Source organism: Melospiza melodia, chromosome 6, assembly GCF_035770615.1.
Source record: "Melospiza melodia melodia isolate bMelMel2 chromosome 6, bMelMel2.pri, whole genome shotgun sequence".
NCBI classification, from domain to species: domain Eukaryota; kingdom Metazoa; phylum Chordata; class Aves; order Passeriformes; family Passerellidae; genus Melospiza; species Melospiza melodia.
In genome coordinates, this window is record NC_086199.1 from 73,351,995 (window position 1) to 73,370,961 (window position 18,967).

Below are 18,967 nucleotides of genomic sequence, written 5' to 3' on the forward strand. Positions count from 1 at the left end.
AGTGAAAGTGAACAAGATGGTGACAGCAGGAAGCAAAATACAAAGTAATGCAGAAGAAGTGAGTATCTTATTAAGATGAGCTTCTCTACGAAGATGAGGGAAAAAACCCAGGCTTTGTTAGCTTTAATGGCTTGTGGTTTACACTCACTGTGTACATCTCCTTTCATTCCACTCTCATCCTAGCCATGCCTCATTAGCATATGCCCTCTAACAAACAGTAAAATCCAGCAGTTCCCCAACACCTTCATTTTCTCAAAACACTTCACATTCTCCCTACATCACTGAACCCTCTCCCTCGTGGTCCCTGGCTCTTTTCCATGTTCCCTGTTCAACTCTCCCACACTCCTCACTGTGCTACCTCTCTTTGGGCTGCCCCACCCTACAGCTAGCTCCTTCCACACTCACTGATTTTCTGTCAGCTGGGGAGGACGTGGTGCATGCCTGGTGCTCCTCACAGCCAGGGACGTGCTGCCCCATGGGGCAGTGGGCAGAGCAGGTACCAGCTGCTTTTCAGAAATGGAAAGGCTTCCAGAAACTCTGGGTGGCCTGGAGATGAGAAGGGAATTTAAAAAGACATAGCCATTGCAGAGAAGTCAAATTAATTCTTGGAATCCTTGTGGAGGAAATGGAGCACATTCAGAAAACTCTACAAAGAGGATGATTGTGAGTAAACTTTATGACCCCAAACTTATTTGGAAAAGTGGACAAATCACACAGTATGAGGTCACTAGAAGTTGTTTATCCAAGGGGCCTAACAGGAACTCAAGGTTGAAATGGATAAACTGTTACATACTAGAGGACAACCCTCTCAGCTAAATCCGCTTCAACATGTGATTATTGGAAAGTGGAAAATCTGACACCAGTTTACAAAATGATCCCAGGGGAACCCATGGAACTGTACATTCATGGAGCATAAAACTGATGTCAGCTGATAAATTAATAGAAATTATAACAAAGAACAGAGCTAGCAGGCACCTGCATAAATACAGGATGTTTGGGAAAAAGTCAATAGGACTTTTAAAGGCGAATTCTTCTAAGAATATTGCAGTTCTTCAATTCACAAACACATCAACAAAGGTAACCTGCCAGGTACACTCAGATTTAGCACAACACTTCCAAAAAATCCTTCACCTAAAGCTCTGAAGGAAGTTAAGCAGTCAGAAGGACAATTCTTCAATGGATGATAAGCAGGTGGTCCAAAGACAAAAGCAGGAATAAAATCTCCACCCACTGCAAGAACTGACATTAGCAGCAGTATTCCATAAGGAACCAGAATGCCTCAGCACATTTATGAGCTATGCCAAAACCACAGAAGTAATGAAAGCAGATGATAAGGGTAATATAGGGTAATAAAGGACAACAGAAAACCAGGGACTTACTGCAAAGAATCACGGGAAAGCATTATAGTATTAGTGATTTATCACCAAAACGACAGTGGAGATTTAATGTAGGCAACTTAAGTGACACAGGGGAAACACAAATCCTGTCCCAAATTGCTATTTTTTATTAATTATTAATTAATATTAATAAATCATTACATTGTAGCTGATATTTAGCTCTCAGGAGCAGGATCTTGATATTATGGCTTCAAGGAGGCATTGACCAAATTCAAGGAAGAGAGACAGAGATATCTCAAGCTCAAAGGGTTCATAAACTGGAAGTGTATTGGGGGAAATTGTATTTGCCTAGCTTTTAATGGTTTTTTCTAGACACATGTTTGTGACATTGCTGTAGACAGGTTATAGGCCAAAACAAACTGGTTCTACCTGGTAAAATTGTTCTTGTTCATGTTTTCTCCCTTTCCCTCCATATGAATAACAGTAAAATCTCTTCTTTCTCTGCACTCACAGTAATTTTTACTGTTTCTGTATGACCTTAACTTTTATGTCCTTGTGCACCTTCTGCCCTTTGGTAAAGCTGGGTAAGGCATCTAAAAGTTTATTCAACAGATTAGCACTTTAAACAATAACAATGTTGAGTTATTCAGAATAAATTAAAAACCAGCATTTCAACCTAGAAATACAGATCCATATAAAGAAACAGTGTTCAGAGGTCAGTCTGGGAAACTGACATACTGAACTTAAGTGGTGGCCAAGCAAAATTTCTCCTTTCATTCAGCATGGCTTCAAGAGGAACTACTGAATGCATTAGATTGAGGTAGAGTCTAATGCTACAGAGAAATGTCAGCCTTCACAGTCTCAGGGTATTTCAGTGATATCCCTTCCCAAAAAAATCAGCAATATCTCCAAATTGGAGATATGCAGGTGAACAGATGAACTGAATAGAATAAATTCAATTTCTGGTTCTTTTAACATACAGTATGATTTTTTTATTAGTTTTGAGACAGCAGACACTCATTTAAGCAAATTTCCATCTGCAAGGGAAACTAAAAAACTCGGCTTGATTTCTGGTCTCTCATCCCTGATCTTCAAAGGTGGCCTAGAAAGCAAAACACTTACTCCAAGTGATAATTGCCTCTTTTTTCCCCCACTCTCTCTTCCTTTACACCTAACAACCATGTAATGTCTTCCTTTGTTAATACTTCCACTCTAATCTGTAGGTCATCTTTTACCTTAGATGACCAACTCACTAATAAAGTTCAACTTCAAGTCAGGCAAACTGTTTACAAGCTGCATTTACCTCAGAAATATCCTGCCTCTCACTCAGAAAGGAACGGGAATCCCAGTTGGTAATTGCTGCGTTCTTTTTCTGATAATATCACATTGGCTTACCATAAAGTAACCTCTCCCAGCAAAACTAAACCACATGGCTAATACTTCTAAGACCAAAGAAAAGAGAATAATGAACTAACCAAAAATCCATTCTCTTTATTTCAAGTGATAACTCTCTCTAGCTTTGAAGCAGAAGACAGCAATTACTGCTTTGCAAATAACATCCTTAGAACAAAGGCACTACCAGACTTCGATTATTTAATTGCCATGTTAGACTTTTCATAAGATGTGCCACAATAGGCCTGATGACTTGACCCTATTAGCTCTTTCAGAAATGCTTTCTACAAAGCACTTGAGTTACAGATGTTGACAGTTCTTAACAGAAGTATCTTTCATTTCTTGTAACAGTGCTCAGAAGAGCATTTACTTACTGAAAATGCAGAAGGTGACGTTGTTGCTAGCATGAGCAGAAGGAATAGGTTCTTCATCTCTGCCTGTGGGAACAGAAAAATTACTCAAGATTGCTTGCTTCTTTGCTGTTTGGTGGAAAAGCTACAATACCATGAAGTAAAAATGGAGGTGGAAGTAAAATTAAGAGGAGAGTTGAAAAGCAGTTTTACCACAAAACTCCCTGGAGAGATGAAGGCATCTGCAAAGATTGAAAACACCCTGCACATAAAGCCAAGATATAATTACTGAGAGTGCCTAATTCCCTGAACTTTCCTCTGGTATTACAAGAACACCATCCCCAGGCACAGTGGAAGGTGCATGCTGTTGCATGTCTGCCCTCCCACCTCTTTATGTATACACCTGATAAAATACTTGAGGATTGCAATGACTTCAACCAACCCAAGGTAAAAAATTCCGCAGTTAACATTTCTGTACCCTCCATTCATCTTGTGTAGTTGTGCTTGTTTAAAATCCAATAATTCATCATGGATAGCTATAGCTAGATTCCACCATGAGCAGTTACATCCCCTCTGCAGAACTAGAAAGGAGAACAGATCATGTAGGCTGGAATGGCAGCATACAACAGTTCCTAAATTTGGGATGTTGTCCACACCTGGGACCACAAATCTTTTTTGGTACATTCCCTGTTGCTACTTAATCCTTCCTCTTTTGAGTTGCAGTGACACCAACCACCACTCACCAGAGCTCACAGCTGTGACAGGGACACTTCACAGCTCTGCCTCTACAGACTGATTCTTTCTCATCACCATTTTCTCATGACCTTGAGACCATTAAGCCCAGAAAAAAAAAAAAAAAGGAGAGAGACTAGATACTCCTACCACAGTTTTATCTAGTTTGGGCTTCTTTCTAACTTGGAAAAGGAAAGGTAAAAGGAGAAATTTTCCTTTCACAGTACACAAAAGTATCAAGGAAGAAATGGTTATTAATCAGTCCTTGTAACAATATTTGTATTAATATTAAAACTTCATATATAGCTCCTTTAGCCTGGATGATTAAATTCAGATAAAATACAGAATGTGTATCACTATTAACAATGGTAACATTGATAAAAAAATCATTGTTGCATGAGGATATGACATCAGAACCAAGAAATACCCAAAATGAACTTTAGTTGATCTGGTATTTGAGTATTTCAGGTTACTTTATGATGGGCAACCATTTTTCTTATAGTCTTAGGCCTCAATGAACAGATTCCATAACAACTCTCCAAGTCCGTATATACCATGGATTTTACCACTGCCAACATTCACCATGCTGAGAATAAAAAGCTTGTTCCTTAATACTTTATCTTTCAGATGTAAAAGCTACCAAAAAAAAAATCAGTTGCACCTGTCTGTGTACAAAATAGTAATGATCAGGGAAAATGGAATTGGGAAAACAAACACTGATGAACTTCTCTCCCTAAACACTGAGCGCCAGCCATAAGATTCATAAGAAAATGAAGATATAGGAGATTTTTAATATGAAAAGACTAGAATTAATTTTGGTTTAGTCATTCTTAGGAAACTGAGGGAAGACTGTGTAACCTCCATCACCCACAGGTACTACTACTACTCTTCCTATTCAAATAAAGGAGGAAACAACCTGGGGATACCTTCCAGAAGATGTAAAGGACGCTCTCTGTGCTGTAGAGGCCAATGACCAGGGCAGGCTGGATCTCTGTCACAACTGTACCAAGCATCCTAACCTTTCTCAGAGGAAACACAGGCAAGAAGACACCCTTTGGCTACAAGATCTGTGTACACAAGCAGCAAAGTTCTCCTGAATGCCCACAGCACTAGGAAAAGGCACTGTGAAAGCAGCATCTTCCTTGAATGGTGTAGTCATCAGAGGTAAATATTTGAGATCAACTCCTATTCCTACTACCAGGAGGCAAAAAAAAAAAATCACCTTTTCCCCAGCAGTCCTCTCTCACATATTCCATTTCCAGCCACCTCTCAGGTCCACAGATATGGCCTTGAAAACCAAATCCTTGTTCTGGTGCTAATGAAGTGTCTGCTCAGCTCTTTCTACCATCTGAGCCTAGAGGCAGACAGGGAGCTGGGACCAAACCACATGGGGCTCCTGCATAAGAGGCTAGAGGAGCAGGTTACCAGGGCTAGCAGTGCTCCCATCTCCAGGCAGTTAGAATCTTGGATGTTTTCAGCCAGGCAGCAGAAAAAGATTCTCTGAGGAGACAAGCAGAGTCAGAACCCAATGTATGGGGCAACCCTGTGCACCAAAGCAGCAAGAGGTTACAGCTCTGGTGCTTGTTTGTACTTTTGTGCCATTGCACTTGCATGGAAATTGCTATCATATGTCCCAAATTTAGCATTAAAATATTTAGACCATCCAGAGCTATTAAATTGGTCAAGAGATTCCCGGAAGGATTGGCAGAAGGAAGAACAGGACCATCTGTATCCTGTGAAATTCCCCACTGGAAAAAAGATCCTGTATTTGATTACTGAGCATCAACAAACTTGTTATTTTAAAAGCTTCCTCAGACGAAGGATTCAGCATTGATTCCTTTCACCTTCGTTTCATCCACAATGGATGGGATTGAAGAATCTGTCTGAAACCTTAAAGAAAGGGCCAAGTTCTGCTTGTAGATTTCAAGGCCCTTTAGGTCCCCGTAGGAGCTGGGGTACAGCAGCATATGTTTATTCTGCTTGCTCGCCATTCTTCTCACGGCAGGCTGGGTGTGCGGGGGAGGAGTGAAAAGGACAGTGTTTTGCAGTTCTTTCACTTGTAACAACAGCAGCTGCTGCTCCCTGAGCCTCCTGCCCTTCTCCAGTTTTCTTCAACTCTCCCCAGCTCCCTTTTCTCACTGTGTGCTAGAACAGCATCTCCACCCCTCCTCCACCCAGAAACAGCAGCAAAGCCTGAGGGGAAATGGTGACTTTATGCTCAAGCTATGGAACAGCTGCTGGAAAGCTCACAAGGAGGAATTCCTGCCATAGTGCTAAAATGTGAAGTTATCTCAGGGAGAGGGCTTATGAGTTCACAACAAGAAAGGAACAAGCAGAATCTTTAACCAGAAATAGACGTGTGCCCAGCTGAAACCTCTGCCCATACACCAGAAGAGATTCAAATTGTATAGGCAGTCACATCTGGCATTAAGTGCTCAGGTGAGATGAATAAAAGGCTTGAAGTGGGGAGTGGTTCCAGCCACCTGTGAGCTTGGTCAAAAAGAATCAGCTTCAGAGTTGAGCTCTAGACTGTTTCCTCGAGGAGATGCTGACCCAAGGTTCTCCAAACACTGGGAGAAATTCAAACTGGGACCTGACTTTAACAGCTCAGGAACCTTCTATTCCAAAACAGGAGGGTGAGAGAACCACAGAGGAGATAACTGGAATTTCCTAACTGAACAGAACACAAGAACACCATCACCACTGGAAACTGGGATAAGCACTCTTATTTCAGGGCTTAACACTGAACCCACTTAGGAAAGAAGCTTCTGCCTTTACAAACAGAAGTTTTAGAAAAGACAGATGGGCAGACTTGGAGACTTCTCTATAGTGAAGCCAGCAGTGAGATGCTGTAAAAATATTTTATTTAGTTTGAAACTTATCTAGGGCCAGGCAGGCTTAGCAAGATCAGTCAAATCTTCACGAAGACCAGGAGTATGTTTTAGAATCAAGGACAGTTTTAATGACTCTCATATTTACTTTATGTGTGTAAATCCTGCCTTCCAATGTACAAATAAAATTGCTTACTTAAACTTGGCCACTTTTTCAAACAACCTCTTAACATCCATGTTCTTGGGGAAACATATATACATTGCCTGTGTACAGATGAAAAAAATATGTGTATATATAAAAAAAATAACTTTGAATTAGTTGTCTAATTTCAGGGTCTCAAAAGCAATAAAATTACATTTTGAGGGAAAAGATACTGGACCAGGATGAAGAGATGTGTTGAACTTTTAATCTATTTAGATGATGACTTTTTCTTTTCAACAGGAAGGAAATCCAAACTTAAAAGTAATGTTATGAATAACTTAGCCTTGTGTAAGCAAGAACTTAAGCTGTTTAGGCACCACAGAAGCAGATCACAAAGTCAGAATAAAACAAGGTTCATGAGTTCCATTGCTCACCACATGTATCAGGTTTTCTCTATTCTTTTTGAAAATAATTGGACAGCCAGTGTTATTCTCTGTTTAGCACACAAGACAGATCAGCCTTCTTTGGCCTGTGAACCACATTTCTAAGTCATCTTTGGCCAAAACCCCATTTCACATGTGTGATCATATGTGTGAGTCAGGGGTTGTTCTAGGAGTGGTTTGTAGGCAGAAGGCAAAAAGATCCCTTCAGGGCTCCTCCTTGGGTAATCTAGATGAGATTTAGCTGGACATGCAGGTAAGTGGCAAAGCCACCCAGCATTACTGACTTTGGCAGGTCCTTACAAGTGATTTCCTCCCCCTTTTGGGAATTTGAATTACTTAGTTTGAAGTAACCCTGACACAGAAGCTGCCTTTGCCTGCACAGCTTCTGAGATAGAGGTCGGCCACCCTGGCAATAAATATTTACCTGCTGCAATATCAACACAAATGGCTTATTGTAAAGTTTAGCACATGCAGCACAAAAGCAGATGTTGCCACAGGGATCCCACTACTCACAGGTTTTCAGAAATTCCTTCCCTTTCCTCCACTCACTCCCCTTTAACACATCAGATCTCACTTTGATGTTTTATTTTTAGAAATTTGGTTGAAGGAGGTGGGAAGCCAGAATGGGCAACATATCATCATCTTGTTATTCACTGACAGAAATTTTTGAGTCATTGACTGAGAGCAGTCTTTGAGCTTTTAGATTCACTACATTTTCTAAAGACATTATGATTTTTGCTTTGCTCTAAAAACCATCCAGCATATAACTTTGTTCCAGCTTGCTTTTGTTTGCCTTGACAACTGAGAAGCACCTTTTAAGTTTTTGCTGGAAGAATTAAAAAGGAAAAATATACACACAGAAAAAGAAGGTAAGATGAAGGTGGGGAGACAAAGGGGCTCTGCAGAACAGGGATCAAGGATAGGGAATAAAGTTCCTTTGCTTAGGATGTGAGCTGAGTGAGGAGAGCACAAGGACCACATCACACAGCCTAGAGGAACCAGGAAACAAATCACCACTTTAGGCAGATGCTATCACATTCAAGATACTTCTTAATATGCCTGTTTTCTTCCCCAAACACAGTGAATCATCCCTTTTCTGGACAAATTTTCAAAGAAAATCATGTGTCTTATGTCCTTTGGGTTGGGGCAGATAAGCCAGATAATGTCTATGTGCCTGTTAAAACAGAAGGATGATGGACTTCCTTTGTCTTGACCATGCCACGAATCACATCCATGAAGAGCTGCTTGTATACAAAGCAAAGGATAAATGTTTATAAATGAATGCAAACACAGGTCTGTCTGAAAAGGCTTAATGGGAAAGGAGAGAAAACAAAGAAAGCACAAGCTGTCTGAGCATAAGTTTTACGGTGGTGTCTTTACCATTGGTGACTAGATTTAATAATTCATTCTAAATACATGTTAGAAGTTGAAGAATCCTCATCAAGAAAGTAATCCCACTGGTATATACTTTCAGCCATGCATATTATGGAAGACAAACTTTCAGCTAAAACATCTTTAAAATTCACCTTGTTAAATAAAAAAAAAGTTTGAAAAACTTACTAACAAGCACAGCAGCAGAGCACCAGCTGGCTGGAGAACTGAGTAGTAGTAACACAGAAGCATCCTTGAGCCTGCTCTATCAATGGTTTCAACTCAGCCTTCAGGCTGATTCCTAACATGAATCTGCACCAGGCCATCACTTCATGTGGCTGACAAAGACTGACAATATTTTTTTACAGAGGACTTGTACAGCAAAAGAAAGTTCAGCAACACCTGGGGAAGCCACAGCAACGTCTGAATACTGAAATCACACAAAATAGTAGCTGAAAAATCATTAGGCTCAAGAGCAAGATCAACACACAGAGATTTGAGTGAGGCCTCACACCATACCCTATGAGTGGGTGTGGAAGATGCAGACCTGCCTCTTTCTGGCTCTCCAAAATCCACAATGATGTATCTCAGGCTTGGGCCAGTGAAGCACCATCTTCCAAGCAAATGTAATCACTATGCCAGCCCTTTGCAGGAGCTAATACAGTATTTCATGAGGGCAATTTTCTGTCTACCTATTAATATCAGCTCAGATTCAATTTTATGCAACTAGCCTCCCACAATTAGGTTTGCAGCAAGAGATTTATTATAAGGAGTAAAGATAGGATTCTGACTTCTATTTTGGTAGTCTCACTGTGCTTAGCTGTTAATTAAATCTGGGAGCATGTAGGGATAATGACAAGCACACAGACTGATTTAGACACTGCTAAAAGAAGCCACACACTGCCTATGGAAAATACATTACAAGGATATAATACACCAAACACTAGCATAATTGAAGAGGAATGGCTAGCAATCTTTTACATTTACTACTGTCCTGTCACAGCTTAAGCTTCATTTCTATGAGTTATTAAGCCTGACCTGAAATATCACCTGACACTGTGCATTGGTGCTGTTTATAAATAATAGAATGGACTGGGTTGGAAGGAACCTTAAAGATCATTTAGTTCAACCCCCCTGCCATGGCCAGGGACATCTCCACTAGAGCAGGTTGTTCAAAGCCCAATCTGACCTGGCCTCGAACACTTCCAAGGATGGGGCATTCCCAGTTTTCCTGGCCAACCTGTTTAGTGCCTTACCACTTTATGAATAAAGATTTTCCTCCTAATGTCTAGTCTAAATCTGCCCACTTTTAGTTTAGAACCATTACCCCTTGTGCTATCACTACGCACCTACGTAAAAAGAGACTCACCATCTTTTTTTTAAGTCCCCTTTCAATACCAGAAGGCAGCAATAAGGTCTCTCTAGAACCTTCTCTTCTCCAGGCTGAAGAACACCAGCTCCCTCAGCCATTCTTCACAGAAGAGGTGCTCCAGCCCTCTGAGCATCTTGTGGCCTCCTATGGACCCACTCCAGCAGCTCTGTGTCTTTCTTATGGCGCCCAGACCTGGACACATTATTCCAGGTGGGTTCTCACAAGGGCAGAAGAGGAGAATCCCCTCCCTTCCCCTGCTGGCCATGCTGCTCTGGATGCAGCCCAGGATGTGGTTGGTTTTCTGGGCTGTGAGCACATCCTGGCAGTTCATGTCCAGCTTTTCATCCAGGAGAACTGACAAGTTCTTCATATGGAACCACATCAAAAGCCTTACAGAATTCTATGTAGCTGACATCAGTCAGTCTTCCCTTGTCAACCACTGCAGTCACCATCTTGCATTACCTCCTTGTCTTGCAAGTTTCCACACTGTGTCCAGGAGGATCTGCTCCACAACCTCCCCTCTGTGCACCAGGGACAGAGGGGAGGCTCACTAGGGTTTAGTTCCCTTGGCCTTCCTTTTTCCTCTTTTTAAAAATAGGAAAAATATTTCCCTTTGTATAGTCACTGGGGAGTTTGCCCGACTGCCATGGCTTTTCATGGCTTGACAACCAGATCAGTCAGTTCCCTCAGGACCCTGACCTGCATCTCATCAGGCCCCACAGACTTGTGCCTATTCAGTTTCCACAGGTGGTCTCAAACCTGCTCTTCATTTACAGCTGGAAGGACTTCACTTTCCAACTCCCACCTGAGCATGTTAGCCAGCTGACACTAATCTCTTACAATTCAAAATGTTGAGAATTCCTTAGGAAAGGATTTTCATGCTAGAAGATTGCTTCAAATTTATTTAAGTTTATTCCACCCTAAATATAAATGCAGTAATTTCTGTGCTGTGCAATGGGTTAAAAATAAAAATCAAGTGTTATTTCAAGAGGAGATTTTAAAACCATGTAAATTTTTCTCTGCCTCTCTTTGCAAGATTCACATCTCTGTTCACTGAGAGGATGTTAGCACTACATTCAACAGTATGCTTGTAGTATATATGCACGGGGAACACCTGTAAAACCTTTAAATAAATTTGCTGGGGGACTAATAATAGACAGGGAAACACAAGACTATTTACCCTGAATCTCATGTGGGTTTTGATTGCTGCTGCCTCTACATTGTTTCTGGAAGCCAAGATAGTATTTTTCATTTAAAGCTAACTCAGTTATATATATGTATATATGTAAACATGTCAAACACACCACACTTGTACAGGTACATCTCTTCCCTAAGGAATTGCTCCTACAAACTGTGATGCAGACACACCTTCAGTGGTATGAGGCAGAAATTCCCCCAGAGAAATCTGTGGGCTTGCTTACCTTACTGTGCAAGAGAAAGATGAGTAACATGGGGTGAACGAAAAGAAACAAAAATGGAACAAAATCACAACCTAAACCAGAACTTTAGATTAACAAATTTAGGAGGGAGAATATATGTGCTAGTGGAATTGGGGCTGCTGTCTCTGAGAATACTGGTCCTAGCATCTTTCATCTGTCACTAAAAATTAACTTCATAAAAAATGATCTTAGGAGGGTGTGATCACACTGCAGTGCCTGGAGAGCTCTCAAAGGAAGCACATGCTCGACGGTGTGATCACAGCAAAATGACAACGGTGTGATCTAAAAATAAATTGGTTCTCTGCTCTGAAGCTGGTTTCTTCCACAGATGCCCAAACCAGAGCCTCCAATTACTGCTTTAAGGGCTAGGCAGAGAAATAAACAATCTGTGGATGGCACTTGTTTTCTATACATCACATCTGCATGTCAGGAAGGTGAGCTTGTTACTGTGTGAGCAAGCATAAACAAATAATTTGATCATAGTCTATGCATATGAGTAGACACCCACTCAAGTACTTTTATATTAAAGTCCCTTCCCAAATACCTAGCAACCCTTATTATTCATTGTCCACGACAAGACTGGACCACAATAAATCACAGTTCAGATCCAGGAGTGCTGAAAAATGATCCTGTGAAGCTGTATCCAGCAGAGCATCATTCTGAGAGAAATAAGTCCTTTTGACAAGTCCATCATACAGTGGGCATAACTGCAAATGACTGTTCTGAATCCAAGCAATCATCTGTCACTGTCTGGGCTCGGCAGCTGTGCCAGGTACACTGCAGGGCTCACAGCACTTCTGCATCATCCTTCCCACAGACCCAAGAGCAAAGCAACCGATTTTCTCTGGTGCTCACTGAGCATCAATATGCCACTGGGAAAACACTTCTCCTTCATTCAGCTGATGATGAGCTTGTAATGCTAATTGTGAGGACTGCTGTAATTGCATCCTGTGTTTTCTAGGTGCTGTTATCCTACAAAACAGAGCTCCCATCCTCTTACAAAAAAAAAAAAGCTGTTTGTTTGCTGCGAATTATAAGTCACTAGGTACATACACGAATGAGCAAAATGGTGAATCTCTTATTAACGTGTAAGGTCCCCACTGAACAAACAGAAAGCCTTCTGGTAGCCTAAGCTCTAATGTCCTGAGGCACAGAACAGTATTTTGCCTTGTTTACTCTCTATTCAGAAGAAAGAGTCCACAATCAAGATCGGGGTAGTTTCTTTTTTTTTTTTTTTTTTTCCCTTTTTGCATTTCCTATTCAACAGAACAAAAAGACTAAACTTTGCACCTTTGACTCAAAAGGTGCTACCAAGAAAACCAGTTGCAACAACATAACTGATTTCCAGTTTTCTCAACCCTTTTAGCAAGTCTGGACATGGCCATTCACCTAGATGCCAAAAGAATTTTGGTGCCTAATTTGAGAAGTAATTAATCCCTGAAGCAGCTAGATTAGGTGAGATCTACCTGCTCTCTGCTTTACCAAGCTGGTAAGCAGCTGGATCTGAGAGAGCCCATCCCAAAGCCAAAGGGACCTGCATCAGAAGTTACTGCACTTACTGAACAGCAACATTTGAGATCATCCATTCCCTAAGTTCTTTACACAGTGATGACTACTTTCCCTTAAAATTGAGACAATTTTGGTTTTTGCCTAATATTCTTTTAAACATAAATACATACAGAGACCAGCAAACAAAGCTCTACATCCTTGCTTGAAAATCACCTCAAATCACTCATCACATATCTTCTATCAAATGCTACACTCAGAATGGATTGTTTACTAGCAACCAGATTTGGAATAGGCAAATGCTACAAATAAACTATCCCAAGCCCAGCATTTCTGGGCTGCCATCAAGCACTTAAACTCATGGAGAAAAATATTTCAAAACCAAACACCTCTAAGGTTGTCAGGACACTTCACACTGTATAAGAACCTAAAAATAGACCCAAAATACAAGTCTCAGTTATCTCACACCGGACAGAAAAAAAGCACAAAGTTTCCAGAGAGAGAAAATTTGCTCTGTTTTAAATTTATTTTTTCATTTTTACCAATCAATTAATTCACTGACATGAGCGAATATTGGTTTAAGTTAGTGCCATATCAAAGACACTTGGTGGCCTCATCCACCCTTGTTTTCCATCACAAACACCTCCCTTTGCTCCCTGTGAGGGTAGAGCATCTGTCCTGGAAGCGCAGAGTGAGGCTGCCCAATGCACACATGGCTGTGTAGCACGTTGGCCCATCCTCCCACAGCACCTGGGAAAGAATGGCTTTTCATGGCTGCAGAGACTGGGAATGCTCTGGCATTAAAGTGTGTAGCACCTCTCTGGGAAGCCAGGATAAAAAGATGTAAGCTGCAGGCCAGTTTACAATGGAGCGGTTGAAAGGCCTCATAAGTAGAAAGGGTAAACGTGTTTGTGTAGATACTTTGGAAAAAAGTAATAAACAAAGGTGTTTACAAACTCATTTTAAGGTCTCTACAGGGAGACCTAAAGAAGCACACCATCTCCCTAAGCTCTTGTACTAATACTAGCCATTCCTAGTCGTAGGGACTCCATTCAAAGCTAACATTTCCTTCCTCAAAGCTTTGAAACTCAGTTTCAAAACACCTGCTCCACTACTTCCACCTGACCACCCGTGCACAAGGAGCACCCAGCGCACCAGGCAAACCTACTGCTCTCCCACATCGCTTCCAGACCATTACCTCCGTGCCAGGACAGGTCCCTGCATCCCTGGAGCTGCCACCTTGGCCGGCCTCACACCTCAGGCTCCCTCAGGGACGAGACCCGGTCCCCTTTCACAGACGGGTCTGGTGTCTCCGGCGGCACGGCCCGGCCGGGCCTCCCTCCCGGCTGCCCTCACGCCGCTGAGGCAGCGCGGGGTGGCGCGGGGCCGCGGCCTGCCCTCAGCACCTGCTGACCCGAGCAGGAGCGGGGCTCTGCAGGCTGACAGCCGGGGCTGCAGGAGCCGTAGCACCCAGGCAGGCTTTGATCCTGCCGTCAATATTCTGCCGTCAATAGCCCCGCTGCCTTTGCCTCGCAGCCCGTGCTAAGGGAGCGTGTGTGTGCCCGGCGGGCTCGCATCCTCGCATGCTGGCACATCCTGTCACATCCTGGCACATGCTGGCACCTCCTGGCACACCAGCACCGCCCGGGCACCTCCTGCTCCCCCCAGCCGCAACGGCAGGAACTGCGCCGCAAGTCCCACCGGGATTAACTGCGTGCCGAAGGTACCCGTGTTCACCAAACTCACGGAGCATCTTCTTCCCTCCCTTCTAAGAAATAAAATTCTGCAGTCATAAGGACTCTGGTCTCTCCTCTACCCTGTACTCTTTTAACTGAAAGGAAAAATGATGGGAAATGAAAAATAGTTTAAAGCACACGAACAGCACTGAAATGACTAATAGAGAATAGATATCCAGGTAGAGGGATCAGGAGGCAGCCCAGAACACAAAGTCAGCTCCTACCTTCTGCATGTGCCCGTGACAGGTGAGCACAAAAGTTGGAGACACTCTGCACTCAAGCTCCAGAACCCACTTTCCAATTGTTCTTGTTGAAACAGTGGCACTCCAGTGCTCTTCTCCCCTGCTTCTGTTTGGTTACTAATCCTTACTGCACAGGAAAAGCAGAGTTGTATTTCATTTAACCCCTTCAGCCTCTCAGTTTCTTCTCAAGAGTTTTCACTTTTGCTTTGGGGAGCCAGCGCCGTAAGCATGCACACAGGCACGCCTGCCATGGAATTGTTTCTGTAGCTCCTGTAGTCTGCGTGTGAGCACACACATGAGCTCCAAACTGTGCCTAAAGTTGTTGCAGGGGTGGAGCCCTTTGTAACTAGTTTTATTTTAGCTGTAGGCATCATGTCATATCAAAAGAGCGACCGCTATCTACAGATCCATTTAGTATTCATTTTCAGTAAGTTCTTAACTCTGAAAAAAAAATATTTAACTTCACATTTACTTTAAAACTACAGCCTGAATCACAGTTCACAAATAAGTTTTTGATAAAAGAAACTTTGAACTTAAATACAATTCACAGCCAGATTTGGGTCTAGGCAAAGTTAAGCAGACCCTTAAAAGCTGAAAATAGCAGTAATTTGGATACAGACCTGAATTTAATCAAAGACAATGGCAGCACAGGTTTCTCTATTTTTTTCCTCTAACAAAAGCCATGCAATTCAGAAACCTCCTGAAAACTCCTGTGAAGGAACAAATTAACAACATAAAAACTGTAAAGGAAAAGGAATCTAGCTGGACACATTACAAGGAAAAACTTGTGGTTTTAATCATGTGGATACTAAAGAAAACATTGCATAACAACTTATGTGTTGCTGTTGTTTTATTTTGCAAACAGATGAATTTGCCCCCCCATTGATTTTGTCCTCTGCTTAGTATAAAACAAATAAATAATGAAATACAGGGGCCACAGATAGAAAAAGAGATTCTGATCCAGCTATTATAACAGCTATCAGCATTTCAACCCTATTTAATATTATGACTGAGATTTCCTAGATTATGAGAACAGCTTTAAAGTTTTAAGTTTGGGTTGGTATTTCATGTTTTGCCTTCCAGTTTTAGAGTCCTTTTTCATCAGTAGTTCATTTGTAACTATAAGAGAGACAACCTTGCTTTCCAAAGGAAAGATGAAACTTCTACTTTCAGTTGACTCCTCATGTTGAATCATCCATGGAAGACATCAAGATGTGCAATGAAATCTCCAGAACTGGTATCACTACTGTCCTCTTGGCCATGCTGCTGCTTTGGGTAGTCAAAAGGGACAATATCCTTGCCAGCTGTTGACAAGCCTAGATGTGCACAGCTCCAAATGGAAGTTTCTAGCAGACTCATAAATGCATGAGACACAGAAGCAATTTTATTCCAGGGACACGGCTCTCTTCTCCCTGCTGCTCAATCCCTGCCTAGCAGCTAGCCATGAAAGGTACACAGTGCTCAAATCCTACCATTACTCATCCCACAGGGGACAGAGTTCAAATAAAAGTCACATCTTTTCCACAAGCAAAAGCAATACTTTACTTTCCTGTCAAAGCTAACTCTGCCACAATAAACAAGGATAAGCCCTAACAGGAAACCCAACACAAAATGGCAACACCTCCACCAAGCAGCAGGGGAAGCACAAGATAATGAGAAACACAATACACCCCAGAAGAACATCTAATGGTGGTGCAGGTGTATGGCTACCTATGTTATCCTTGCCAGGAGAAACCAAAATTGGACGTGTTAATGCCTAATTGACAATAGAGAAATGATTGTCCTGCCTCGTTAGATTCAAATTTTCCTTTAAGAAAAATACATTTGGGCTTTGGGCCAAGTTGTGATCCCTCCTTTAGCATCAGAGAGTGGTCACATGAGCACGTGAGCACTTTTCCCACCTGTACTCTCAATTAGCCACTGGCTAATACTGTGCTGCTAGGTGTCGCCTTACATCCTAACCCTTCATGATATTTGGTCAAACCAACACCTGAAGCCTTGGCTTTCTATGAATAAACCAAACTTTCAGATCAGTTTAAAGCTTTTAGCCCATTGGTAAGAAAAAGCTGGAAATCCAATCCCAATGATTCAAAAACTAGAAGGCAAACCACCACCCCCTGCCTCCCCCCCCAACTTCAGATGAATTTATAAATACCCGATCATTAAAATGCCTCTCATAGCTGTGGGACCCTCAATTAATGTTTCTTTTTTAAACACGAAGTTTAATAATGTTCTTGTAGTTCCTGTGTTCTTGTTGATAAGCTACAAGGGACTACAGAGACAGGGAAAATATGACTGCTCACATTGGAATCTAGCCAGAATACATCCAAAAAACAGCTGTGCCTACTGCTTTAAAGCAGATACTGTGTAAACACATCTGGATTAATTTTAACCCCATACAGACTTAATAGATGAGCTCCTGAGATGTTGAAATAAAAAAAAAAAAAAAGAACTGAGCAGACTTCAGACTTTTACCACAACTAAGCAACATGAAAGATCACTTAAATTTATTTTATTTTAAAAAAAGGAAAGAATAATCTGCTCATGCTTCCTGGTTCCAGCTGTGATGTGACAAAATCAGAAGCTGTTAGTGTAGGATTTGAGCTGTTAGAGTAGGATTGAGGCCACTGCTTACCTAGAAAAAGGCAATGCAAATATGAAGTAAACCTTTGCCCTGTGGTTTCACAGAAAGTTTTGCATATGTACCTTTCCTCTGGGAGAAAGGACGTGATCCTTGTGTTGAAATTATTTTCACCACTTATCTTTTAGTGAAAACAAGATAATCCACTGATTCAAGACCATTGTCATCTCTTGGTAAGACACTGCTGGGGCACTGTGGAGTGAGCACAGAAGGACCACAGGCATTTGCCTCTTGCCACCAGGTCTATCCAGTGGCTAGCTGGGCATCTGGGTGTCCCAGATGAGGTCAAGAAGAAATAGTTGAGATGGATGCACAGTGAATGGATACTGCTGAGCACAATATCCCTTCTAGCCTGATCACTGCAGTGCTTTTGGCAAGGAGCAGCCTCCCAGGAGCATTGGGATTTCAACAGTTACATGGCCAGAGGTCAGCAGTAAGGCTTCTGCTTTCTCTTTTGTTATACTTTTCATGGGAATAAACTACCAGGATTCCTTATTGCTAGAGGCTGTGTCCAAAGACTGTCTAAAGGTCTGCATGTTTACTGGACAGGGTTCCAGTCTAACTAGTTATGGCTAACACTTACAGCACTATAGCACTTAGCTGGTCACCAGAAGCCCACCATGGTGCCCTATCACTCCTCATCCTCAACACAACAGAGAGAGAAAAACTGCTGGAAAAACTTGTCAAACATAATAAATACAGGAAGATTACTCACTGGTTGCTGTCATGGGCAAAACAGACTTGACTTCAGAGGAATTAGTTACTGAGAAATAAAACCAAAGCGCCCTGCTTCTTCCTCAGGGGGTACTTAACACCTAACTCTTCTACCTCCTGTCCTCTCCTGCTGAACAGCAACCAAAAAATTCAGGCAAGACTCACAAAGCCTCCAGAAGAGAAGCTTGGGCATTCATGCAAGGAAAAGAAGAATCTGTGTTCAGTTTGGTTTCAGAATTTGAACCTCCCAGGAGCGGCTGTGATCAGGAAACCATGGCATAGTCACATTACAAACTGGTGTTATTGATTGCTCACTTTGCCATTTAGCCAAAGAGCAAGGATCTGGGGTGTTGTGATTATGCTGGGTCACATTGATAAAAAAATGGGATGTGTATCTTGCTTTGCTTTCAGTTTCTTAGATAAGAGCAATGGCCTAATCAAGGGAAATGGACAGCCATTACATTTAGCCTACTACTTGCATTTTACCCAGAGGATATGCTGAAGTATTTCCAAGCACAGGATAATACTGAACAGTAATCTTACATCCTAGGCGAGTGTGTTGATGGCTGAAGGAGAAGGTAAAGAAATAAGGGCCTCTGGAAAGTCAAATCAAATCCACTGCTACTGGGGACATTATGGCATGTCTCTCTTTCCATCAGCTGCACATGGTTCTGAAAATTGTAGGCTTCAGCTTACTCTGAAAACAATAACTTTTGACA

General features: G+C 41.9%; 1 protein-coding gene across 6 annotated transcripts in view; it reads right to left on the reverse strand.

Moving 5' to 3' along the window:
* The window catches only part of PAPLN (papilin, proteoglycan like sulfated glycoprotein), a 51,367-nt gene extending 35,732 nt beyond the window's left edge, over nucleotides 1-15,635 (reverse strand). For 3 of the 6 annotated variants that reach the window (XM_063159148.1, XM_063159144.1, XM_063159147.1), the window contains exons 1-2: nucleotides 14,876-15,220; nucleotides 3,104-3,166 (exon numbers count right to left, since the gene is read on the reverse strand). In XM_063159148.1, coding sequence (XP_063015218.1) covers nucleotides 3,104-3,166; nucleotides 14,876-14,884 — 72 coding nt within the window. In that variant the 5' untranslated portion in view covers nucleotides 14,885-15,220. Of the gene's footprint in view, nucleotides 1-3,103; nucleotides 3,167-14,875; nucleotides 15,221-15,513 lie in introns of those variants that run through there. The other 3 variants (XM_063159146.1, XM_063159145.1, XM_063159143.1) reach the window with 2 other exon arrangements.
* Between the last annotated feature and the right edge of the window lie 3,332 nt (nucleotides 15,636-18,967).